The 26,848-nt window shown below is 39.3% G+C and overlaps 1 protein-coding gene across 1 annotated transcript in view; it reads left to right on the plus strand.

The window, feature by feature from the left end:
• Positions 1 to 26,848, plus strand: part of LOC139711742 (intermembrane lipid transfer protein VPS13A-like) — a 120,481-nt gene that overhangs the window by 88,399 nt on the left and 5,234 nt on the right. The window contains exons 51-69 of the mRNA XM_071623598.1: positions 478 to 582; positions 1,431 to 1,448; positions 4,599 to 4,637; positions 8,417 to 8,560; positions 8,995 to 9,123; positions 10,075 to 10,208; positions 11,062 to 11,188; positions 15,814 to 15,936; positions 16,700 to 16,812; positions 18,546 to 18,705; positions 20,086 to 20,302; positions 20,908 to 21,083; positions 21,552 to 21,674; positions 22,317 to 22,462; positions 23,126 to 23,321; positions 24,168 to 24,243; positions 24,642 to 24,805; positions 25,271 to 25,440; positions 26,382 to 26,591. Of these exons, the coding sequence (XP_071479699.1) occupies positions 478 to 582; positions 1,431 to 1,448; positions 4,599 to 4,637; positions 8,417 to 8,560; positions 8,995 to 9,123; positions 10,075 to 10,208; positions 11,062 to 11,188; positions 15,814 to 15,936; positions 16,700 to 16,812; positions 18,546 to 18,705; positions 20,086 to 20,302; positions 20,908 to 21,083; positions 21,552 to 21,674; positions 22,317 to 22,462; positions 23,126 to 23,321; positions 24,168 to 24,243; positions 24,642 to 24,805; positions 25,271 to 25,440; positions 26,382 to 26,591 (2,570 nt within the window). The remainder of the gene's footprint in view (positions 1 to 477; positions 583 to 1,430; positions 1,449 to 4,598; positions 4,638 to 8,416; positions 8,561 to 8,994; positions 9,124 to 10,074; positions 10,209 to 11,061; positions 11,189 to 15,813; positions 15,937 to 16,699; positions 16,813 to 18,545; positions 18,706 to 20,085; positions 20,303 to 20,907; positions 21,084 to 21,551; positions 21,675 to 22,316; positions 22,463 to 23,125; positions 23,322 to 24,167; positions 24,244 to 24,641; positions 24,806 to 25,270; positions 25,441 to 26,381; positions 26,592 to 26,848) is intronic.

Raw genomic sequence — 26,848 nt, forward strand, 5'->3', positions numbered from 1 at the left:
TACATAAGCTCAGTTATAGACCTGTAGCCTCTTGTTAGCAACTTGCCAATGAGAGCATGTATGGAATTACAGGTTGTCATATGTAAACGCTGGGAATCTGCTCAATAAGACCTGAAAGAAACAGTCTCCAGGAAAGTTGAGTCTTCTGTTGATTAACAGTGTGTTAGTTTTAGTATGTGGTTCATGTCTCATGAAGATGAGTGCAAAGTGCATACACATCCCAGTCTCCAAAGTTTTTGTGGTCAGCATTTCTATCAGTTTGCATATTATGTAGGTTTCTGTCGCTCTTTTTGAATTGATGTTTTTGGATGACTATTATACCAAACTGTGTTGATATACTTGTTAACCTTTCATAACTAATTCTGATTACGCTACATCATATTGGCTGGTTTGGGCAAAATTTGGGAGATTTTACAGCTCATCTGGTAAAATTTTATCATTTGTGTACTTTGTATGTATACTGCCGTCCCACTACAGATCCAGTTGAAGACAGGCGAGTCTCAGTGGTCAGATAAGTTCTCTCTCGACACCGTCGGCAGCTCTGGATTTATCTCCTGCAAGACATCAGCCAAGGATTACGAGGTATGGCGTCACCTCATCTTAACTCTCTCCCTAGTGGGACATTTGTAAGCCCACAGTTTGTTTAATTCCAGCCTTCTATGGGACATGCTTGATTTGAGTATCTTCTCCACTGTGCTATCACACCAATGACTTGATATAACAGTGACTTACTCAACAGTAACAACTCCTTTAAATCCCCCAAAATTGATTGATTGTTGCTGTGTTAAATAACAAGTTGCTTTTGATAGAAACTCTGTTTTTGACATAGGGAACAATTCATTTTCATTTTGATGTTTAAAAAAAATATGTTGTTTTCAAACGTCAGATCGAGATGGCGCTGTGACCATCATATCATCATGCTGTCAGAAGACTCGTGCTAAATCATGCGAAGCTCGTTTTATATCAATCACTTGCATCTCTGTGTGAAATTGTCGTAATCATTCCATTAGGTGCTGCCAAAAAGTGGTGTCAGCTATTAAAGTGAAAGCACTGTTCCCCATTTTGAGTTTCATTGCATTTGATTGTTGCCAGGAGATATACCACAGGTCTGAAGAGAATTGATTTGATATCAATGATATCCTTAGATATAGATTGCCATTTCAGCCTTCAGTACCATTGTACCATACAAATGGTGCATGGCAAAAAGAAAAAGAAAAATAAAGAGGAACATATCTGATTATATGTGAAAACTTTGCAAAGTAAATGAATACAGTGTATGCACACTTTTGAAAGATACTAATAGATCTTGGATCAGAAGACACCAATGCAGGGAAAATATGGACTCCATTTCAGAGTAACTCTTGGACATGTTAATGTGCTAATATGCATCTGAAATTCCATGTTTTGTACTTCTTCCCATTTTTTTGTAGGTGGTAGGCCTTGTGTGTGTAAGTACATGTAGTGACAGTGGGTATTTTAAAACCTGCAGATGCACGAAAATGGCAACCTTGCCTTGTTGTTGTTTTTTCCACTTTTGCAATTCTCTCGTCTGTTTGATCCCCTTTTGGGACTTTTGCTGCTGTGCACTGTTTACAGATTATTGTCACGAAAATGTACCTTTTCTTCTGTTTTAAACAGATTATACTGCACTCCTAAAAAAGATGTGTTTCAAAGTCCATTGCTTCCAAACATGTTTCTTGGTTTCTGTTTTTTTACGACAGCAGGGGTAGTGTGAAAAATTTGCATGAGAAGTGGCACAAATGATATGGAGTGTCTTCAGTGTCATATATCTTTCTCTTTTTTTTTTTTTTTTAACCCTACATAGACAAAGATACAGTGTATAGAATCTGACTCTAATCTAATCATGTGTGTGACAGGAAGTTTGACTACAAAAAGAAACTTGTTTGGCAAGAATGCTCACACTTGTCACAATAATGGAGTAAAACCTAAAACTAGTTATTAGTTCATTTTTCTGTGAGGTGTGTAGTTTACTCTTAAGCGGTGTGAAAAGAGAGAGTTGTATAGAATAAATGTACGCTTCATGGAATCTAATCATTGGTAAATAAGTGATTACTTGCACCAAACCAGGTTTTACATTATGGCTGGATACAGAGACAAAGACATATTCAAGTGAAGTAAATTTTCAATTTCTACCTATATTTTTTTAACAAACAGTACCATAATTTCAATAAAGTAATGCATTTTTGAGCACTGATGTAGAATAAAAATGCATGTCTCGTGGTAATGACATTCCAAATCATAGCAATACTTGTTGTTAATGGCCAACAAATTCGATACACATGGACAGTGGGTGGTGTTTGGGAGCCTTTTGTTAAAGAGTTGTGTGCCTGTATGATACAACTGTTCCACCATAAACCATGAAAGCATCAGCAGAGCGTGGGAGAAGCTCTAGTTTAAAAACAAAGGCTTTTAAATCGTAGACTTATCGTATATGTCATATCCAGTGGATTTTTTTTTTTTAATATGATTTGACCGAAATACCCATACGTTAGCATGAGTTGTTGAAAAGTGCTTGTGTTATTTCATGAAATCTCCTTATTATTACCAGCTTCTTTTCTGATGATCAATCATTGGGCAGAATATTTATTACCAGAAGAGGGTACATTGTAACTGCTAAAATCACAAAGTTGATATCAATGAAATATGCAGAAGATGAATGTTCTCCTTTTACCTACCAAAGTATTAATTATGCTCAATGATTGCCTCTGTGATGACCTGTTCAGTTTCATTATCTGCATACATGTATATTCCACTTTTCTATACATATGCAGTTGTGGTCTACACATCCTGCTTTCATCTAAAACAATTTTTTGTGTTCATTTTGTGATTCAGTTTTGGCAGTGAATGTGCCTAGCCAGCATGCCAGGTTTTTGATACCGTTCAAATTTTCAGATGATCGATCAGCAGCAATTACAAAGAACAGAAATAAACCTCGAGTATTTATAAACACCTTCAAGTTGTACACTGTATATATTAAATTTGAGATGCCAACCAAGTGTTATTTATCATTCATACCCCTTACATTCTTCAATGCCACAATCCCAATCTTCCTTCCAGTATTCCATGATTTTACATCTTTTAAAAGTTTCGTTTTGAAATGTTTATAGATATTTTGACCAATCTAGTACTCCAGAGTAGTTGTGTGACACATTTCCAAAGTGGTTGCATTAATTTGTTGAGTTAAATTTTACTACTTGCTTTTCGTTAAAGTTTAGATTTCATGTTATGAATCATGTGACACATATGCACTTTTTCTCAATTTTTCTTGTTCATGACGTAGCCCACGGAGTATAAGGTGATAAAAGTTACATTATCTATTACCTGTAGATGTTTTGATATCTGCTTCATCAAACCTCTCCCTCCCCCCCTTTTTTTTCGTTCAATGTCAGATAATCTGTATTATTCTTTTCCAAAGCATGTAGTATATCTAGATTTGCTAACAAGAGAACTGAAATGATATTTACTCTGAGCCTCACTCTGTACAATGAGTTAGAGCCAGCAGTCTAATTGACTGTAGCAAAATAGCTTCGTGCATGTTTCATATGTGCAGAGTCGGGCCTTATTTAGTGTACTATGCTAATCGGCTCTATCCAACTAATTTTGTAGTTTAGATATCTATGCCCTATTAAGCAATCTGGCAGTAATGTGTGAGGCAAAAAGAAAAAAGGATAGGATAGAGATTTCATTGTAACATATATCCATTGTCTCAAGATGTCTCTAAACTGGCATGAGTCCAAAACTATGACAAAAAGACTAACAAAAATAGATAGAGCTTAGACTTCTCTCGGCGACATCAATTTCAATAAGGTGGTCTTGAGTAATGTGAGTTTTCGTTCTGTTCATGGGGCCAGGGGATGATGAGCACTCATTTTGTTTTCATCTGCTATTGCCACTCAAATTCTTCATTTTATTCTGTGATTCATCGCTTATTCTGTGATTTCATCACTTTGATATACCGGTTGTGTGTCTATCTATGTTTTTACAAAAATAATGGCTTTGGTGCCCATTTTCCGAGGCAGTAGCCCCATTTGCAAAGTCAGATTAGAGAAATGCACCATAGAAATTGGATGAATTTCCTTTCAAACTGCCAGTTACTGAAATTGATATATGCAAACAGTAAAAAAAAACAAACAAACAAACAAACAATCAAAGTGACCTCTATGATTCTGATCTTTATATCCATTAGCAATACCTGCGAGTTGAGTATTGTGAAGATATTGGTGTCAGAAAAAGAGCACAAGCCTAACCTTTTTCTTTCCCCTTCCATTGAGGACTAGCTGATTTTGCTAAAACATGCATTTCCCATAGACACCTGCCCGAGTATACATGGGACTTGTCTTCAATAGGTTCATTTTCTCATTATCATTTCAAATCTGGTATTTGATTAGCCATGAATTGGCAGTTAAACTTCCCCTTCCGCTTTTCCCAAAAACGATATCCAATTCAAAGTTTTCAAGGACTTGCATTTGAGGGCTGCAACCTTAGCCAGATATGATAATCTTTTTTATTTGCTATCTGTCTCTCATTTCACAACATCTGCTTTCCCTCTTCATCTCTCACCACATATATCTCCACAGGCTCAGGGGAGTGGTATACATCGTCCAAGAAAGTATAATGTAATGACCTCTTTTTAATAGATACCATGCGTTTGTTTGTGCGGTGCATGCAGAGATTGCCATTCTGAAAAGCATGGCAGACGTAATGTTGCAAAGTTGTGAAGAAGGGCTGTTGTGTGCTGCTCTTTTCTGTTTGTGAAAAAAAGAAATTGAGAGCAATTACCTGGTAAACCTTAATCCTACTCTCATCGGTTTATTTTTTAATCCTTCTTTTTCTTTCCTTTTCTGCTGTTTCAGTTCTATTCAGTTACTTGGGTTTTATTTTCATTGTTAAATGCCGTTCATCTTCCATTTCTGTGAATGCACCACTGCTTGCGACATCATCTCATCTTGCTTCCATGAAAATCCCTGTCTGTTTTGTTTGTGTTCACTGCTTTGCATTGATTTTTTTCTGTACACTCGCAATTTTTCCTTTTGTTTCTTACATTCTCAAAAAAAGGCAGCTTAGATGACATGTCATGTTTCCCGTCAACCTGTCCCTTTCCACTTGAGATTGAAAAAAAAAAAAAAAACAGTCAGTTTTGTCCTCTAAAACGGGTAAAACATTAATTTCAGACCCATCAACAGTGGTCCTACCCCTACAAGACAACTTAAAAAGTTCTGATGATCAAATCAGTCCAGTAGATTATCACTGTTTAGACTGTTAGCCCTTTCAATCTCCCCGTTTTGAATTGCAGACTAAATTTTTTTTTTTTTCCTGCGGTAAATTACTGTGTAGAAAAGGAGATCCTTCCGTCTTGTATTTTAACAAACTGTGTGAAAGAGGTCTTTACTTTTCGCAAAATTTTCTTCCTACATTCTTACAAATCTTTGGACAGATTAGTGCCTCTGAACTCTTAATAATCAGCAGAACTATTGCTGCCGGCATTATGTTTTTTGGATTGCCAGCCTTGTCTTGTTTTTCCCCAGTAACAGTTGAATCTGCAACTGAATAATCCTCACACAAAAATTCACTCTTCATTCTTTTCTTCTTCGTTATTTTTTGAGCATCACTTCAGCGACACCCCAACTTTGTCTCTTCATCTTTTGAAGCACCTTTTCATCATATCTTTGTTTTTTTTTCCTAAACGCTTTTCTGTGCTTGCTTCATAATCTTTTCCATTACCTTTCTCCACTTTGCATAGTTGTGTTAGGGAAGAAAAAGAAAGTGATAGAAAAAAAAAGGCAGTGTTATGTTGTTTTGAAGTTTGGGCCAGAAAGAAATCATTTCAGTACTGTTATGCAAAGATTTTCACTCCAAACAGGCATGTACAATGGTTTGTATTGTAATCATCTATCTCTTTAGTTTAATCTTCTTCTGTCACTGTTTAATGAAGACAATTATTTTATATGCATGTGCACATATTATCTTGTAAAATGTTTACACAGCCCATATCAATAATGGCATTTAACAATGGAATGCATGAATTCAGCCCCTAATCAGCTATTTCTGAACTACTGAACACTTGCTCAAACAGTCAAGAGCTGGACCCTATGTAAAAAGACTCTAAGGAATCTCTTGACCATCGTGGCAGTTTCCAGCACTTTAGAAATGCTATCTGAGACAATTAACTGGTGTTCAAAGATCCTGGCCTGAGTAGTTAGTAATTTGCCTGATTTAACGCCAATTTCTGCTGACCTGCCCCATTTCTTCTGGCTTTCATTGAAAGCAGGTTTCCCCATACATGTACATGTGTTGAATTCTTTCTTCAAACTGCTAAAATTTGATGATCTGAAGTATTTGTTAATTTGTCTGATTGAATGCCAATTCGCTGCTGATCTGCCCCATTTCTTCTGGCTCTTAACTCTTTATATGCCATGTTCGCACGCCCAACTCAGTCAGCGGCGTGCCAACTTTGCATATTCTGCTCAAACGCATAAACCCCCCCAAACCAATCAATGAATTGCCAAATGCCATGGTATAATGAAAGTGTTTCTTGTGGTTTCATTCCTGACAAACGTAGCTTGCATTTTAAGTGGTAATTCAATATCAAGAGTTTTTCCTTAGTCGATTTGCGAGCAAATTCTAACGTGCTATCACTGTTTTGTGTGCAAAAGTATTACCTTTACGATAATGCAATCACTGGCCATTTGCAAGAAAAATAGTCATAGTTTTGTCATACAGTTTACATCAAATCAACACTTGGCATTTTCTCTAGAACTTTGCTCATTACATGTTGAAGGTAACAAAATTCTATAAAAGTTACATAGATTGGAAAAACAGGATATTTTCTCCAAGCATGATTACGTTGATGCCACAGAATAATATGGCACACAGGGGGTTTACACTATGGCACATAAAGAGTTGAAAGCAGTTTTCTCCTTCATGCATAGAATTCTTTCTTGAAACTGCTAAAACTTTGACAAATTGCACTTATTTTTGTCACATCAAACTGTAAAAAATGCACATGTAGATAGCTGTTTGCAGCGTTCAAGCAAATTTTTAAAGGTTTCTTTGACACAAGATATTACCAAACTTTGTCACACTCATTAACAATTAATGCTAAATTGAACTCACTTTTAGAAGAATAGGTGGTACACTTTTTTCCCGTCACTGTATGTATTCAATCTATTTATCTACTGGTAATTCAATCCCATGCATGGGACCCCAACTTTGATTTCAGCCTGCTGTTATTTTGGGATCGACTTCAATGTCTTGTTTCTGTTGCTTTGCATGTGGAAGCATTTTATGTGGGAGGATTATTATAGTTTGATATTAAATTTAGAGTGTCTGTTGTGTTTTTGGGTTTATTTGTTTTTAAACAATTGTGGATTGTGGTGATTACTTTGGGTCTGAGGCTTCCATTGTTCTGAAAAGATGAAGTGACGAAGACAATTTTATAACTTTACTTCACTTTATACTCAATGTAATGCTATAATGGAATTCTACATATAATATTCTTGTTTTATTACCTGTATACAGTATTTCTATACATTTGGTAATATACATACATGGTGTATATTTGGTTACATTTATGCTGTTTGTGGGACAGGGGCAAGTTTAAAACAGACTTCATGATTGAAAATTGTTGTTTTAAAGGGGAAGTGTTAAATTCCAATTTGAAAGTCTTAATCTGAACAGTGTTGGCAGATAGGTTTAGCTCTTTCTGTGGTAAAGGGGGTAGGCAGGCAAGGATTGTGATGCAAATACTTAGGCTTTACAACAAACCCATGCTATGATTTTAGACGAGATTGAAATGTGTCACAGCTTAGTGAAACATTACAACTCCTAATGCACGTTAGCAACAAATTGCACTAAGTTTCGCTCCCACTTTTCGTATTCTATGCATTTCTCAGGCTGTAAGAATACAACAGGTCAAACACTATGCAATGTGTTATCTCAGGCTGATGTTATTTTGAAGTGGAAATGTTTTTGCAAATGGTCTCTGTGATATATTCAACAACAACAAAAAAAAAAGCAACCCAAAGCATTGAAACTGAAGATTTAAACAAAAGCTGGGAAAAAATGAAGAAAATATATTTATATGTGTGTGTTTTGAAGTGTGTGCTTGCTCAATTTATCAAAAATCAAATCACGGCTTTAATACAGGGCCCCATTTCATAAAATAGCAACCCGTGCTGGAATGGCAACTTCCAATAGCCACAGCCAATCAGGAAGCAGGATTCTTGTTGTTACCGTGACAAATGCCATTCCAGCAAGAGTTGTTATCATATCAACTTTTTATGAAATGGGTCCCAGGTCTAGCATCAGCACTGCACTAAATCCAAAGTCTGATGTTTTGCCTAATCTCTCTCTCTCTCCCCCTTGTCTCCATCTCTCTCTTGGCTGCTGGTTACAGATCAGCGTTCAGATCCAGCTGAGTAACCTCGGCTTCTCCAAGGTCGTCATGTTCACACCGCGCTACCTCCTGGTCAACCAGACCAGTTACGACATCTGCTGCGCCGAGCCGCAGGGCACGTTCCAGGATGTGGCAGTCGGGCAGGTCAGGGATTAATACATCTGTATTCACCTGTTGGGCCACAACATTCTCTTTAATAGCTATAATATGTCATAAAACCTATGTAATGGGAAATCTCCTTCGTTGCCTTTAAACTCTAACCCCCCCCCCCAAAAAAAAAAAAGTCAAAATCAAAATCAAAATATGACAAGAATCAAAGATCATGTTGTATAAATGTTCATTGTTTGAATTAGTTGTTTTTTGTTCACTTGCCTGTTTTTGTGCAAGTTGTTTCTTTAATGAGGCTTGACAGCAATGTCCCGTGTAAAAAAAGAAAAAAAAGGCTCGAAAGACATAAGTGTCAATACTTTGTTTTTCATTGCTCATACGTTCTACTATGTTGAGCATTGAAGTTTCTCAATATACCTAGATATTTATCCCCTTATCTTCTCTCTCTGTTCTATCTCTCTGCCACACAGTGTGTGCCATTCTGGCCCATTGACAGGAAAGTGAACAGCAAGCTGGTAGTAATGAAGAAGGGAGGCACGGAGGCGTCCCTTCCATTTGACTTCACAGAGCCACAAACCACAGTACTCAGACTCCCAGAGGTAAAAATCTCTCTACTGCCGTTACAGTAGCATCTTACCTGCATTGATGGACTTCTGACGAAACTTATCTTTGACTAACAATAATGACATTAAAATCTTCTTTTTCATATATAATGCATTTCCAGTCAAACTGATCAATGCGCTTTGCACAGTAAATTTGTCCCAGCAACAAGGTCAAAAAGAGTACAAGAACTTCAAAAAAAAACCAAAAAAAACATTGTTTTTGAATATTCACACTGAGGGTGATGAGAGAAGTTCCTTTGGCAAGGTATTCCATACCATTGACCCACACAATTTTATTGTCCATGGTCTAGTTGTCCCTCATAAAGAGTGTCATATCAAATATGAAGTCATACTAAGGAAGAAAAATGCATCTTGCTGTAGGATTCTCTATGCAGGATTTCATTGCTGTCATAATGGAGTGAGTAGCTTGCCCCCACCCCAGTCACGTTCTCATCATTGATGGTTATTAGTTTGTGACCAGTCAGTACCCATGTTTTATTCTCATTTGGACTGCACATTGGTACATTGTAATTCCTCCTGAAATACTCCATTACACAAGACATGCCCAGACCAAGTACTGGTATATTCCCAATGTTCCAACTGAAGTTGATGTGTATTTAGACTGTTGTACATCAAGCCAGATATCCAGATTATCCAATCCTAAACTGTATCAATAAACTGAAAATCCCTTGAGCTCATGTAAGCCAAATTGGTCAGGAGAACATATTGCGTGAGATCAATGTGCGATTTTGCAAGGTGATAAAGAGCTTGTAGCGTGGGGAATTACATTGGGATTAATGTGACAAGTAGTAATACATTTTATGTTCAAAGAAACACCTACATGTATAGCTGTGCACTTTAAACAAGACATTGAAATATCATTGTTTGAGCTTCCTAGTGTAGTACATGACAGAAACCTTGCTATTTCTTTGTCTGCTGTCCTCACAGGTTGGTGGCATCATCGTAGAGAGTCAGGTGACAGAGACGGCCACTGTAGTGGCCTTCAGATCGTTCGCTGTGGGTCACTTCACAACCCAGCTGGTCAACCACACAAAAGAAGTGCCGATCACACTCAACCAGTTGTAAGCATACACCTCTTTTCTTCTCTAGTATTACACAGTGGTGGTACAAATAAATGCCTGGTCGCGTGTATGCTCTCAACCAGTCGTTTGATTTGGATCTGTTTCATCATGCAGTTTTGTGTGGTGATAATGATACACATCAATGAGGGGATGAGTAAGAATTACCCACACGAGGTGCCTTTGCGACAGTCTAACACGTCCAAGGTTGTTGTCGAAGATGTTTGGACTTTTTGAAGGTAACAAGTGTGGGTAAATATACCAATGTCCAGACAAAATGATAATACAACTGTATGTACTGGTCATTATATATTTTACTCATGACTGGTCGCAAGCAAATTATGTGTTAGGCAAAGTAAATGTCTGGTAACGTATACACTCCAGAGGCTAGGATAGTCTCAATATCCCTCCTGAAAATATGGGCCGTTCACTAGTTCCCATACTCCATGCTGTGCAGTACACAAATTAGAAACGGCAACATCCATTTTATCATGGATGTGTTTTCAAATACTCATTAAAAACTTCTAAACATGTTAGTAGTATGCGCTTATGAAAGAAGGAAACATAGAAGCTGTGTCGTGGTGTAACTGACACAATGCAAAATGTGCTTACATACTGTATCAAAAACAATTCATTCAAGTGATGCTAACCACGTCACATCAGCTGTGGTGCACAATATCATGTATACTGGCATAATGAGAGTAATCATTCAAAGTAGAGAAAAACAAGTATCAAATGAGCACACAGTCAACCAAAGAACCACATTGTTAGAAAGATCGATGAGCTTAAATAAATCACATATCTGAGACGCCGATTTGTAGTGTGCTCATCGTTTTTTGTGGTATCTGTTGCACAGCGGGGTGGAGGACAAACTCTTCCTGGCACCCCAAGAGACCATGCTGTACACCTGGCAGAACCCGACAGGCAAGCGTCAACTGGTGTGGACTGTTGATGGCAAGGAGAACAAGAACACACTCAACAAGGTACAGATACTTGTATAGCATGCCCATCAGTCAGTCACTCAATGCGGTCAAAATTTCTTTATCTACCATGTCTTGTGCACTTCCACCACCCCCCCCCCCCTTTCTCCTTAGCTACACGTGGGGAGGATCCATCTAGTGAAGTGTCTTTCCATTGCCCTTTAAAAAAAAAAAAAAACAGTATCTCTTATCTTTCTTGTTCATATGCTCAGCTGAAAGCATCAGCCTTAAAAAAGTGCTGACTACATTCATAGCATATTATTTTTATCTTCACACAACTATCTGCCCACCTCTGTTGTGAAAGTAGCATAAATGTTTTATGTCTGAATGTGTTAAGATAATCAGTAGTGGTTGTTTCCTTGCATTAGAGAGTCTATTTGTGCCTCCATATCAGTCTGTCAGTACAGGGGAAACTCGGTATAACGAACACTGCTATAACGAGATATCGGTTATAACGAGGAAATTTTCTCGGTCCCAAATTTCCTTCCACACAAGTCTATGTAAAATGCTACTCTTATAGCGAGATCGGCTATAACGAAATAACTGCTATAACGAGATAAATTTTGTGACTTCCAAACAAAGAAAAACATAGTAAATCAAACCTGCTATAGCGAGGTAAAGCAAAATGCCTTCGGTAAAGCTTTACTTCGCCTGTGCTATCATCTTCCGAGATTGTAAAGCTTGATGCGCCAAAAACTGTCTTGTACACACATAATCATTTTCTTCAGTGCACTCCAGCTAGCACTGCATGTTGTACGTGTGAAGTGTGTGTGTGCACGCACACTGATACAACACTGTACATGCAGAAAATGTGGTGGGACGGCCATATGTATACATGACATCATCATGACGTTCAGCAGGTGTGAGGCAATCTGATGCTGTGATTGGCCTTCCACTTAGGGAATTCCCCGTCTTCACACACACACACACACACGCAGTCATAATGTACATACAGAATGTGTCACATACACACACAGCATTGTGCAGACCATATTCAAGCTTTCCACACAACACACACCCATTCGATAACCACATACCAATCCACAGACGATCTTGATACAATCGCAAACTATATAAATTTACAAATTCAAACATCTACGTACAACTAATAAGAAACACATTCTTGATATTGGATTTCCTTGGCGAAAAACATCTTCTTACCCATAAAGGTGAGTAATTCCCTCACACACAATATCAAGTTATCAGTATTGATTGAAATATGATGGGTAGTCCCACATGTGCAAATTAATGTCTTTATTTTATGCCTTTTTTATGCCTACTGATATAACGAGATATCGGCTATAACGAGGAAAATGACTCGGTCCCGACCATCTCGTTATATCGAGTTTCCACTGTACTGTTAATGTTACACCGACCCGGGATTGAAGAGGCCACTGTTGGATGGCATGGGGATCGCCACCAACTTCACTATGAAGATAACAAAATAATGCAAAAATTAGTTAACTGTCAATCAAAGTAGATCATGTATTTACATGCAAGTTTCCACGGCTAGCTACAGTGTACATGTAGCAAGCAACTTACTTTGTCTTGGAAGGATCCGTTCGTAGTAGGCGGATTCAACCAGGAACAATGGCCAACTCAAGAAACAAACTGAAATTAACATTATATTGACCATTTTCAAGATACTCAGCATACTCAGTCATTGAATTCAGATGTTTAAAACATGGCATATCCACAAGTGCAAGTCCAAGTAACAGTGTCCTCATTAATCCAGGTTATGAGTACCTTTAAGTGTCCTAGTTGTAAGCCTGCTATATGTGCTGAACATATTCAAGAGCTGATTTGTAAAAACGATGTGCATCCATTATTGCACATTGTCCATAGTACATTGCTGTTTCTCAAGTTTATGAATGACCTGCCGTATGTAAACAGAGCAACATTTGCCAATGTGCCCAAGGCACATCAGTGCACACCTGTGCCTATTTTTGTGTCTTTCTCACTTTTTCCATACCCTCCCATTCTTTGCTTCAGAAAACAGAAACATTTAAGTTTTCTGTCATAACTGTAAGTAATTCACACGAGTTATGGTCCCTTGATCCGCCACATGTTACAGAGAGTTTTTAAAAGTTTGTTTTGCATTGATTTTAAGACATCCATCTACAGTGTTAGTAGTACCTCTAAAATGCTGCTATGTCTGTATCAATTTGATATTTGTTGTTGTACTTTTAAAAATTTGCAGAGGAAAAATGAGTGTTCCTTTGAAAATACAATCCCAGAAACTTGTTTCAAGTTTTGTGGTTGGGGTGGGTTTTCTTTTTTCAGTCATGTTATGTTGAGTTGGACAAGCGAGGGGGATTGGTGTTGATGGATCGTTAGGAATCGAAAGAGGTCTTCTTGTGGGTCCTGCCAAAAATTTAGAACTGCTGTGCTGTAGATGGATTTCTTCACAGGGAAAAGAGAATGGATGCATCGCAGGAAACTAATTCATTATATGACATGGGTCAATTTTTCAACGGTCTCACCAATCCAGTGTAACAAGAACTGTGTGTGTCTCATCAGCTAATCCCTACTCCCCCACACCCCCTTCATCCAATTCATGCTCCTTTTTATCCCAGACAAGGATGTGACATAGACTGTGTTTTCCAAGCAGACTGATATGTTCATTCCCAACTTTTCTAGTCTTCTTTCCAGATGTCTTTGACATTTAAAAACAAAAATTAAATCAGTGTTTTCTTTCATCTTTCATCCTTGGAATTAAATGTGATTGAAAAGTCATCAGGAATCAAGGGGTGACCGTTGTAGTCATATGATGCATGTTTTATCTCCCTATCAGGAAAGTTCACAGTATATTTTGCCATCACGTGGGATATCCATATCCATCCAGTTTGAAATGGTTTGTGTCTGCAACATAAATGGGCATTTCAGCGATCAGACATGAAGAACCTGTGTGTGTTGTCTTTCGTGAATGATTTCATGAACATTGTCGGTGCCATCCGTGTCTCACAAGGAGACAACATGTCCCTCCAAAGAGCCTGGCCATGCGCTGAATCTCTGAGATGTTCTTGCGTGTTTTATGCACATGTGTTTGTATGCAATCTCGTCACAGATCATGCTGATTATTTTAAGTTACTTTAGCATGACATCCATGTAGCAACTGCTCTGTGAAGAAATTTGTAATGGAAAAACAAGACAAGAAGACTTTGTGAAGATCAAATGTTACGTAATGCCATCGCACACACCATGTTTTGCAATTCTGAAGTGAAAAAGTATGGATGCCGCATTTATTGAATGTGCATATATGCATCCTCTTGTTTCAACACAAGCTGTGTGCTTTTATTTTTTTAAAGTTTCTGCACAATTTCATTACGGGGGAGAGAAAAAAATGTATTATTGCGGCATTGTATATTTGCATTTTCTTTTCTTTTTGCATCTTTAGATTGTAAGTACCTTAATAACTTATCACACCCCCCCCCCCAAAAAAAAAAAAAAAAATGAAGAAGAAGAAGAAATGCACCTACAGCTGAATGTCTGATTGGTCTCGTAATCATATCTAGAGTTTGAAGGGTTTTGCTTGTGGGTTTTTTTTTTTTTACATTTGTAATGGGTAACAATTGAAATTATTCCAGTAAACCAGTCATACAGTATGTGTCACATTTATTCATTCATTTTTATTCAAGTTTCTCAGAGAGATATATGGAAATCATATAAAGATAACATATGCCGGTGTTTAAACCTGGAACTATGGTTTCTTTGTGCTGTGGTGCTGTGTTCAAAAAATCAAAATAATCAGATCTTCATAATAAAGTCATGGTTCAACATGTGGCACCATTTAAGCATCCACTGCATGTCGAAATTTTGTTTCGTCAGAGATGAAACCTGGCAGTGGTGTCATGTGGGCTATGATTGATTCATGCATTCTGTCTAGAATGGTGGCAGACTAAAAAGAATGCTTATCTTTAATGAGCTATTGTGTAATTCTATGACCCTAGTATTCACACAAATATTGGAATTATTTTGTAAAAGAAAATATTTTCAGAATTCCACTTAATGCCAGATATTTTAAGCAAACTACAGAGAATTTTAATAGATGACATCATATCCATGCATTTGCAAAATTTTAGGCTTGATTTTAAGGGGAATATGTAAATCCTTGCATTTCAATTTCTTAAACTGTCCTTATGTTGTACAAACAACTTCCAACTAATTTGGCCAGAAATGTGTATATACTTTAATCAAAGGATAAACAATGTCATTCTTAGGTTTCAATAGATGTAAGAGCGCTTTGTGATGGAGTTAATAATTTTGAAAACCTCTGCTTTATGATATGCAGGCATGATATTCTGTTGATTTCAATTTTTTTTTCTGAAGTCATATACACACAAAAATCAAATTTAACAAAAAATAGATAAATAGATAGAAATAAAAAATACACATTTTGCTTTTTCCATGTATCAAATCACCTGAAAATGTTGATTTCCAATTTTTTTTCAACAAACCTCAATGTCATCCCTGGATATGCTAAGAGAACATTTCAGGGGCCTCTGCAGAACTTGTGGTAGTGTAAATCTTGACCCAGTAGAAGTTGGTCTTTTTCTCTCACTCTTACCTGTAACTGACCGCTTCCTCCCCCTTTCTATGTGATTCATGGCCGGCCTAACCTCACACAGGATGGAATCGGCGAAGTGAAACAGGCCAACCAGAAGATGCTGTACTGGGTGTCGTTCCTGGACGGCACCAGTAGGATCATCCTCTTCACGGAGGACCTGGCCCTAGCAACCAAAGCCCAGCAGGTCAGTCATCTTTTTCCCCTACTCCCCTCCTCCTCCTCCTTCTCCTCCTCCTCCTCCTCCTCCCCCCCTTTTTTTTGTATTGTCTGACATCCCTTTGATTCTTGTTGTTGTGTTGTGTTTGTGTGTATTTTGAGTAGTGGTTTGTGAGCCTGTGCATAACTTAAGAAAAAACACACACAAAAAAAAACTTTTTGTTAGTACATGTACATGTAAATTTTTTTTTTCTACTTGCTCTTTAAAAACCTATTGTTCAGTTTTCCTTGCGTATGTTAGTTTTAATAGATTATGCAGAAGTTGATATGAATCAGCATATTTCCATGCTTGTTGGTGCTGTGCCTTTTGGGATAGGGAAAATGAATTGATGTGATTTTTATATTTTGTCCTTAAAAAACACCTGATATATGAATCATTCTTTTGTTCATGTCTTAAATTTGCCATTACGAAAGCAGCAGTAATAGTGAGTCGTGTGATATGTTTTGTAGATGGTAACACCTCTTGATAGTCAGTATGTTTGTCTTGTGTGGTATATCATAGCTATTTTAATAGGAAAACAAGCCTGCACATGGTTGTGTGCTGATCATAGCATGACTCTTGCTGTCAATCTTTAAACTATCACACAGGTATGCATAGTACAGCGTACTAAATGCATTTCCTAGAATGCTCATGATTTGAACTCAACAATGTTTGTAGTTAGGGCAAGTTGTGTCCATCACACGCGTCATATTAGCAGAAGAAGTCTCAATGGTCTTTGTTTGCTGTGTAGGCTGCGGAGTTGGAGCAACCTGACATGGAGTTAGTAGTCTCACTTCCAGGCATTGGCCTCTCGCTGGTGAACAACATTTCTAGGATGGAAGTGGCGTACATCGGTCTCATCAGGTATGAATGGACACACCTTCTGGTAGATAATTATGTACAACGTATGTTCCCATCAAGCTGAAAAGCATTCATACTATTGCATGGCATTAACCCTATTCTAACTGGGGGGGGGGGGGGGGGGGGGGGGGGGGGTCAAATTGACCCCCCACGACTTTTCGCGCCACGATTCCGCAACGCGCAAAGATTTTGCCGCGTCGTTTCACGACTTTTTTCATTGAAGTCTCCCGCAAATTTTAAGACCAAATTTGCGACGTCCGGGTACACCGTTCTGAAGTTACGTAATGTTTTGCATATGCATATGATATCGTGTGCAAATCCAATGCAAATTGTGTTTTTAGGTTAAATTGATATAAAGTAGATTATTTCAACTTTTAACTGTTGAAATTAATCAATTCTAGTGTAGATATGCCTGAAAAAGTACCTGCAACAAATTTTGGCAAAAAAACAATAGAAAACAAAAGGTCGAAAAAACAATAAGATACATAAGAAATTAACAAAACAATAAAAACAAGAGAAATTGATTTTGATTGCGCTATTTTTTTACATGAAAATTGTTTGATATGTCTTGAGGAATTCTGACACAAAAATTTAGCAATCCTTCAGTCTTTTTGATGGAGTTATAGGTGAAAATATAATTTCATGCACAAATTTGCATAATTAATTTATTGAAAACAGAAAGGAAATATTTTTCTATTGTATGACCATGTAATCTTGTAGTTGACATCCAGCTCTATCTTCAGGCAAAATTTGGCGGCTATCGCGCGATCGGTGGCCGAGATCTGAAGGGGGGGTCAAATTGACCCCCCTCCCCCAGTAAAAACTTGATCTCAAATAGCCCAGTTAGAATAGGGTTAAGCATTCATCCTGATCCATGTGATCACACTTAACAGTATCAGAAGAAAAAATTTGATTATTAGTTGTGTACAATGATCTTGGAATTTCTTCTTACTCTTGACGACCTAGTTATTATTTTTTTTCCAGTAGAAGCAAAGATCCTACACTCCATAAGATGATCAACTCTCCTGATTTTACACGGCTGCTGGTGAAATGGAAATGGCTGCCGCCCGCTAGCGTTGAGCTGGTATAGATCGAACAAGTGTTAGCCTTTTGCAAAGGCAGCTCGCAATAAATTTCTGGATGTGCACAGTCACAGCGAGTGTAGCAACCAGCTAGCGGACCTGAGCGAGCTGTGTGCGAGTCTACTGCTCGCTGTGACCAGGGAGATAAGACGAAAACTCGCCGTGCTTAGTCTTTTTGAAATCGAAATGATGATAAACCTGCCGATGGTTGGTGTAGCTATTGATGCAGTTTTATGCACTGCACCAATTCTTTGGTTTACTCATGATTCTTTACAGAATATTCCTTCTTTCTTGTCTTAGCCTATCTTGGTCCTACACAAGCATATCGGGAAAGTACAGCTCACCTGGAAACTTTCCCAGCTCAACGCTAGTTGGCGCACTCCTTAAAAATCCCACAATTCCAAGCGGCAGCGTTTCACTTTTCGACTGAGAGTTGACTATCTTATGTAGTGTGTAGGATCTTTGGTAGAAGTGCATCTTTGAAATTATTCTGGAATATCACGGGTTCGTGAGTGATATGGTCTCATCCTGTCACTTGTTGAAACACATTTGTAGCGATGGCTGCAAAGGTATTGATGTTTATGTTTCATCATGCACATGTGAGAATGTTTGAGATACATGTACCACTGTTATACCTCTTTTTCTGTTGGACAGCTCTGGAGTGATCTGGCAGAACAAGGTCAGGCGACGCTACAAGGACCTGAGCGGCAAGGAGATGAAGATCCTCGAGGAGGGTTTCATCAAGGCCGGGCTGGACGCAAGTGACCAGAAGGACCTTCCTCCAAGACTCTACAAACTGGACCATGGCATGGAGGTGAGGCAGTCCAAGAGGGCACCGTTTTATTATCATCAACATCAGAATTCATCATCAGTCATAATCATGAGTAATCATGTATCATTAATCATTACCATAATCAACATAATAATTGTTTGGATATAAACTCCACATTTTATTGTCCAAGAACAGAAATTCATTTTGCCCAATTGATCGTGGGCCCGGCAGCCACTGAGCAGCGCCAGATCGACGTTGCTCTAACCTTTTCAACTGTTGAACGGCAAACAAGGTAGCAGCAACTCCCATCTTTTAACGTCTTTTGGTATGACGCAGCCGGGGTTTGAACCCACGACCTCCCGATTGTGAGGGCAGCCGCTCTACTCACTGAGCCAACACATCGGTACATCATCATCTTTTTTATGCCATCGTTGTAGCTGATATCATCTCAGTTGCCATACTTGCCAGAATTATTATCATCACCACTACAAACATCATCATCATCATCATTATGTCTGTATCCATGGGTAATCAAGAGGGCAATGATGTTGTTTGAAGTCAGTGTACAGGCTTCCTCTTTGTTTCAGTTCAGTATTTGACACTACAACAGTATGAGAGTATACCTATTTTAAAACAAAAGTCGAGATGACAGTAAATGAAAATGCATAAAAAAGATGCAAAAATAAGATATGCTAATCATTGGTTTTCTCGCATTTCTCACATTTGTTGTGTGTGTGTGTGTGTATGTGTGTTGGAGGGGAGGGAGGTGACTGAGCAAATGTGGTGCTTGATACAAATCTTGTCATCCAATCTTCTCATTTTCTTCTCAGGAATTAATCTTAGTGATAAATCAAATCTAATAAAATTGAATCAAATCTTGAATTGACTAGCAGGTGAGTCAATGTAGCCAGTAAATAAACAAAACAAAAAAAGAAAAACCACCAAAAAAAAATCATAACTCAACAAAATATACCAGTGAATGGTGCATCATTGTATCATATGTCCAAAAAAAAAGATTATGTGACCCTTTGCAACAATAACATTAAATATAATGAATCAATCCAAATACAATTCCAGGGTTTCAATGAAACTGTAACTTATTACCCACATCTAACAGAAAACCCCATCCGATTTGCTTGAGTGGTCAAAGAGAAATGAGGATCTTTGTAGAGCATGTCAGGAATCCCTTCCCTCCAAGTTCTGTTCATTGTGTTCGCACATTAACATGCAGCTCCAAGTGCTAAATTTGAAAAGAACAGACCCATGACATGCTTTACAATGCAAGATGTTGGTAAGATGTTGTATGTTTAGACCCTGAAATAGCATTCAGACAATTTAGTTGTATTGAAAGTAATTAATGCGGAAATCGGATGGTAATTTTTTTTTTTTTTTGGACATATTGTATGTTTCCCCGCCCGGCAGGTGGACTTTGGGCGCATGCTGATGCTGTCCCCCAAGAAGCAGCCGGTGAGGAGGACCTACCACCCCGGTGTCTGGGCCCAGGTCCGGACCTCCAGCCACCAGTTCCAGGTCCATGTGACCATCAACAGGTTGCAGGTGGACAACCAGATGCCCGCCGCCATCTTCCCCACCCCGGTCGCTCTGGTGCCCCTCCCCAAGACTGTGGCGGCCGAGAGTGGTGAGTGCATTGTGGGAGCTGTTGGAGTTGATGTAGGCGACATCGATATTGTGATGAGCAGTGTAGCTCTAGTTGCTATCAATGACTTGTGTGTGATTGCTTTGGTTTTGAAGTACAAAGGCTGCATAACAAGCTGTTATATCAAAAAGGTTCTACCTATCCCGATGTGGTAGTGTCAAAATAGTTTTTATCATATTCTCTGTGTATATGTGTATTAACCTCCTGCCTTTGTATAAAGTTATCGTTGATACGCATAGAGCACAAGTGCTCTATGTGCATTTTCTATCATGCTTCTTTTGTCATTCATTTTGTCTTGTTTTGTATCGCATTATGTTCTTTTTACTGATAACCATCTAATATATTAGCTTTTTAGCTCATAATATGAAAATGCAGTCTATCAGAATCATGGAGCAGTCTCTATCTCTTTTATTCATCTCTTCTTCAATCACTTATATCTCTTTCTTCCACTGTCCACCAATATTTTTTTTTCTTCCAATTCATACTACTTTTTTCCCCAAACTACACTTCTCTTGCTCCTTCACCAAATGCCGGTATGTGAATTACTATTGCATCTTATGTATTTTGTTTGTTTTCATTCATCCCAGCTCCGAAGCAGCTGCTTGAGTTCAGCATGATGGTGCGCTTCTCTGACTACAGCACGGTGAAGCAGATCAAGTACCTCAAGCTGCTGGTGCAGGAGATGGCTGTCAAGGTGGACATGGGCTTCCTCGCCAACGTCGTGGCCATCTTCCAGTCCGACGAGGAGCAGGTCGTTGACAGGGTCAGTGGGCAGCTGCCAAAACATTTTGAATGTTTGTTTGTTTGTTTTTTTTCCATAGTAGTTTGTGCGAGATGTATGATTGATCCTATAAATATTGTGATTATGACCAAAGTAGGCTCATTATCTAGCTACTTTGTATATAGTGGTGAATTCTTTTGTATTGTGCTTTCTTGATGTGGCGGGTTAACGGACATGTCTTCTGCTGTATATGATATATGTTTTGCAGGGTTTTTACTTTCGCGAATTGCGTGAGTCAGGTGCTATTTGCGAATTTTAAAACACGCAAAAATAATGACTCTGATCCTGACATGAATGTAATGTGCACAATACATTCCTCCATCCATTACTGTACTCTACAATCACAAATTTAACCACTCGCGAAATTTTTGGAAAGTCCCGATTCGTGAAAAGTTAGACTCACCAAACATATGGCACATACAGTATGTTTTCCTGCTCGTACCCCCTCAGGTTGCCCTCTTAGAGCTTGACAAGCAGAATGTCAGGTCTGAGCTGGCCGATGCCGAGTACGTGAAGGTGGCGCTTGCCAAGGACTTCAACTTCTACGACTCCTTCCATCTCTCTCCACTCAAGGTGAGGAGAAAATAACCACAGCTCTCGGTCAAATCTTTGTAACTTTAATAGCAATGAGCTACTGGCCGAATGTCTCCATTTTCATACTGTAAAGGGCCTTGAGGGTTGACAAAGACTGGTGATTTGACATACTATAGCAGCTCGCCAAGTGGCATGACATAGGAAAAATGTTTAGTAACCACTGCATTGAGCTTGTTTTCTGGTACACTGAGGAAGTGAACTTTGACAAGGATTGGCGATTTGACTCAGCAGCTCAGCAAGTATCATGGTAAGAGACAATATCGGTAATTGGTACCTGGAGCTTGTTTTCTAATACATGGAGAAAAGTGCAGATAGCTGCAGTTTCTTTCTCGATTGTCACCAGCAGTGTGTAAGCTTTAATGAGGCAGTTCTATCCCACATGTAAATCAGGAAGGGTGCCAAATCCTTTCTCCTTCCCTGTTCTACACTTTGTTCTCACCTGAATTTGGCAACTCTTCAGGTGCTTTTGTGTGTTCCGTCATACATATGATCAAGTTTATGTGAACATTTTTACATCTCTTGTCATAACAGTAGTCGTATTCTACATTTGTGGGATTGTAAAAAGTGGATGAAACTTGTATCTGACCATCAGAATGCTCCTCTTTGCCCCCTGTCCCACAGATCCATGTGAGTTTCTCGCTGTCGGAGACAGGGAAAGAAGACAAGTCCCTGCTCAGCGCCAGCGCCAACGCCAGACAGAACGCCCTCAACCTCCTCCTGCAGAGTGTGGGGGTCACCCTTACCAACGTCGATGATGTCATCTTCAAGTAAGTTTGCCGATGTTTGCCGATGTATTTTAAATCTTTCTTCAGATAAAAGTAAATTGTTCATGTGTGTGATTACACTGGAGGAATGGAAGGTCACGAAGAAAAATGGTCTTATTTTCATTTTTATATTGTATGCATCATGTCAATATGGTTATTAGAATGATTTTCGGCACCAGTGTAGGAGTTGAGGAGAGTTAGAGAGAAAAGAGACAAAGATACAATTGATTTGTGCACATATAACAAGAAGAACATGACACCGCATGAACAGGATATTATAAGGTTAACTATAAAGTCTTTACTAGTGATATAGGCAAGGGGAGAATTCCTCTCTCACAACCAAGACCAATGAAAGCTGTGTGTTGCTTCTGTCTGACACATCATGACTGTGATATGGAAGCTTCAAGTTCTTCATAAACTATTCCATTTTCATACACATTTTTCCAAAAGTGACCTGTGCTGTGCTGCTAGTAGTAATCCTGTGACTCTAGATGAAAATTTTAGGACATTACACCCCCCCCCCCCCCTTTTCAGCAAATGGAAAGATAGAGATTAAGAAAAAACCAAAGATAGAGACAATGACTTGGAGCAAGCAGTTATGGGTAATTACTAGTCGCTTTACTTATTCTTATTGTTCTTGATCCTCTTCTTCCCCCCTAACCCCAGGCTTGGATTCTTTGAACGCGAGTACCAGTTCTACAGCCAGGAGCAGCTGACGTCCGAGACCGTGCGTCACTACTCCAACCAGGCCATCAAGCAGCTCTACGTGCTTGTACTCGGCTTGGATGTGATCGGGAACCCGTTTGGCTTCGTCAGAGGTGTCGGCACGGGAGTCAAGGACCTCTTCTATGAACCCTACCAGGTCAGTCACAGCGTTAATCTGTGCACTAATTTCTGTCACACTTGAAGCATGAAGTCTGAAGACTTCAGTCTAGGAATGATGTGTAAGTGCCATGTTCAGATGAAGCAAACAAATGCATCTCTAACAGCATTAATGTGCAATCCATTAAGTATGATTATTCAGATGCAATTGCCATGATCGCAGAGTAGCATATACAGGTGTTCATAACACCAGCACATTGTAGGATAGCCAGCGCAAATATAAAACCCCTTCATGATATGCTCTTATTTATACATGTATACAAAAAATAAAGAAGAGAAACCACCAGATGAGTGAAAAAGCAGTAATACCCTTATAAAAAAATGGGTTTCTTTTACGTTGCATGACCAGTTTGACTGATTTTAGTGAGCTTTGATGATAGTGATTACAGATTGGCATGCAAACTGTAACCAGCAGCCACTTCAACCAGCCACAAATAGTTTTCACATTCATCACCAGTCATCATGTTTGTAAATTTCTTCCATGATGGTTGACAAAGCTAGAAATTGAATGGATACCTCTAGTCTAATTCTTGTGGTAGATGAGGGTGTATGTGGAAAAAGTCCGCTGGCCATGTCATTCTTATTACCCAAACACACTGATCGAAAAAATGGGATTATTGTTCACTAAGAATTTCATTGTTGAACTCCCATCTTGATTCGGGCATATTTCTATTAAAACTCTTTACAACATAAGAGTATCGCCACCATGCATTCTATTGAGAAAGCCACAAGCATTGACGGGTAGTAATTTCTACTGATATCCATCTCCTCTCATGAACCCCCCCCCCCCCAACACACACACACCACTGCCACCAACAACCCACAGGGCATCGTCCAAGGACCAGAGGAGTTTGCTGAGGGCATGGCCTTGGGCATGAGGAGTCTATTTGGACATGCTGTCGGTAAGTCAAGCTGAAAGCTGAGCCTAAAGATTTGAGATTTGACGTGGAAGCACATTGCCTCCTGTCATACAAAAATGCATTGTGTATCGTCTCCAAGATAAAAAATCACTTACTTTTTCTCCTGAAAAGTGGTAAAACTTGTTACTTGTTCCGTTAGTGTGGCTCTCCACCACCGATTCACCCTCCAGCAAAATTGTGTCACAAGTCGCCAATTGACTGTCCTAGTTACAGGTCCACTCATAGCACTTGAAGGTGTCAGCGAGAACTTAACAAGAACTTGACGTAGACTGAGTCATTACTCTGATTGATTGTGTTAAGAGGAGAGTGCCACTTGTTGTCACATCCTCTGATTCCACACTCTTTCTTTTTTTTTCTCTTTGTGTGTGGCATACCGTCAGGTGGTGCGGCGGGTGCAGTGTCCCGTATCACGGGAACGCTGGGCAAGGGGCTGGCGGCCCTCACCATGGACGAAGAGTACAAAAAGAAGCGGCAGCAGGCCATCAACCAGAGACCAGCCACTTTCCAGGAGGGGCTGGCCAGGGGCGGCAAAGGCCTTGTCATGGTGGGTAGAGTGGAAAAGATTAGCACTGACATCATGGACAAATTTGACATTTTTTTTTTTTTTTGAGGGGGACAGATTTTAAGACAGTGATTGCTTTTCAGCTGATTCTAATAGACTGTGTACTGTAAAACCAGAAACATTCGCGAATTGGAGACGAAGGACTTTATCGCAGCATGAAACTTTGCAAATTGGCAACTGGCATTCAATGCCAGTATACAATTGTGTATAGACAAAAACTTTTGTGTGCATTTTGCATTTGCAAATCTTGGCTCCTCGCAAATTTTCTGGTTTTACAGTATCATGGTATGTCAGAATTTTGGTTTTTGTTGGGTTTTTTTCAAGAAAGGAAAAGTTCTGCACCTGTGATACTTCTAGCGTTATTCTGAAATGTCTAAACTCTGCAGTATTTGTTTGGCGATTTGAGTGATTAATCAGAACCCTCCCGTTCTTCGCCCGCATTGATAGGGCTTCTACGAGGGTGTGAGTGGGGTCGTCAAGAACCCCTTCGAAGGAGCCAAGAAAGAGGGCGCCAAGGGCTTCTTCAAGGGCGTCGGCAAGGGGCTGGCAGGAGTCGTCGCCAAGCCGACAGGAGGCATCATTGACTTTGCCAGCGGCACTCTGGAGGGGATCCGGAGGTGAGTGATGGAGCAGAGTTTTGTTACTGTTGAAAATTTTTCGTAGTGACCAGTGTTTGGTGTTTGTTATACAACAGCAGAGCTGCTAATTCTCCTTGAGTCTGCGGAAAGCTACCTGAGAAAGGAAACCTTTCTTGATGTCCTGAAGAGAAAATGTAAAACTCTCCTCAACTGGGAAAATATATGCCTATTTAGATGTATGTGACACCCTGATTGTCATTGGTAACCATCCTGATTTTGATTTGTGAATGTTGGCAGCTTTGTGATAGAGAGTGCTTGATGAATTGATGGGGGGGGGGGGGGGGGGGGGGGGGGGGGGGGTGAGGAAAAATGCAGAAGTAAAGAAAACATACAGACAAAATGAAAGTGGTTTGGCAAATTTGAGTCAGTGGGTGTGGACATCTCTATTGTTACAACACAGTCAAATCTCTGCAATGTGGTCGATTTATGTTTGATAAAGTATAAGAAGGAAGTCTATCTGGGTACAATTTCTTGTGTTACATTCGTGTTGTAGATGGTACAATACAGCCTACTTTTTGACAATTTATTTACATCAAAGATTTGGGCACACATGTCATAGTTTCTCTGAGGAATTTCAAAAATCTGTGGACAAATTGCTAGGTCAAATTTGCAAGGATTTTAATGAATGATATCAAATGTGGAAAAGGTCACATGGGCATTGCATCAACTATACACACAAAAATGCGCTAATGCTCAGTCGTCATGTAGGTGTACATTACCTAGAAAGTTTGAGAGTATCACCCCCTTACCCCCCCCCCCCCCCCATATGTAAGTATGTCATGATGAGTGCCTCCTAACCTTTTAATCATTTCATATCACATTGATAGGACTGCAGTGAGATGAAACAAAGCCAAGTAAATTAATCTGCATGTCCAAATCTCTCCTGTCCAACCTCCGCGCACACAAAAAAAAATCTTCAGGGTGGCTGAGTCAGACGTGGAGATCCGCAAGTTGCGTGACCCCCGCTACATCGGTGCCGACGGCATCGTGAGGGCCTACAACCGGGCCACGGCCCTGGGCAACTGGCTCTTGAAGCAGATCAACAAGGGCCAGTTCGCCCAGACGGAGGACTACATCGCCCACCTGCAGGTCACGGCTGACAAGAAGACCTATCTGGTGGCTACCGACAAGTAAGTGCACCCACCGTTTCCGTATTTGTTCCCTTTTCTTTTGTTTGCGTCTCTTCCTTTGTTTTTGTTACCTCCGCCAAGGGAGGAGGTTATGTTTTCATTACCGCTGGTTTGTTTGTCCATGTGCAAAATAACTTGAATAGTTGCGAATGGATTTGGATGAAACTTGCACAAGAGGTTGAGAATGACACAAGGAAAAGATGATTAAATTTTGGTAGTGATTTGGAAATTTTTATGGATTTTATGAAGGATTTTCA

Source organism: Diadema antillarum, unplaced genomic scaffold (genome assembly GCF_040938485.1).
Source record: "Diadema antillarum isolate AM-2024a unplaced genomic scaffold, OU_Dant_1.0 seq00001698_RagTag, whole genome shotgun sequence".
In the NCBI taxonomy this organism is placed as follows: domain Eukaryota; kingdom Metazoa; phylum Echinodermata; class Echinoidea; order Diadematoida; family Diadematidae; genus Diadema; species Diadema antillarum.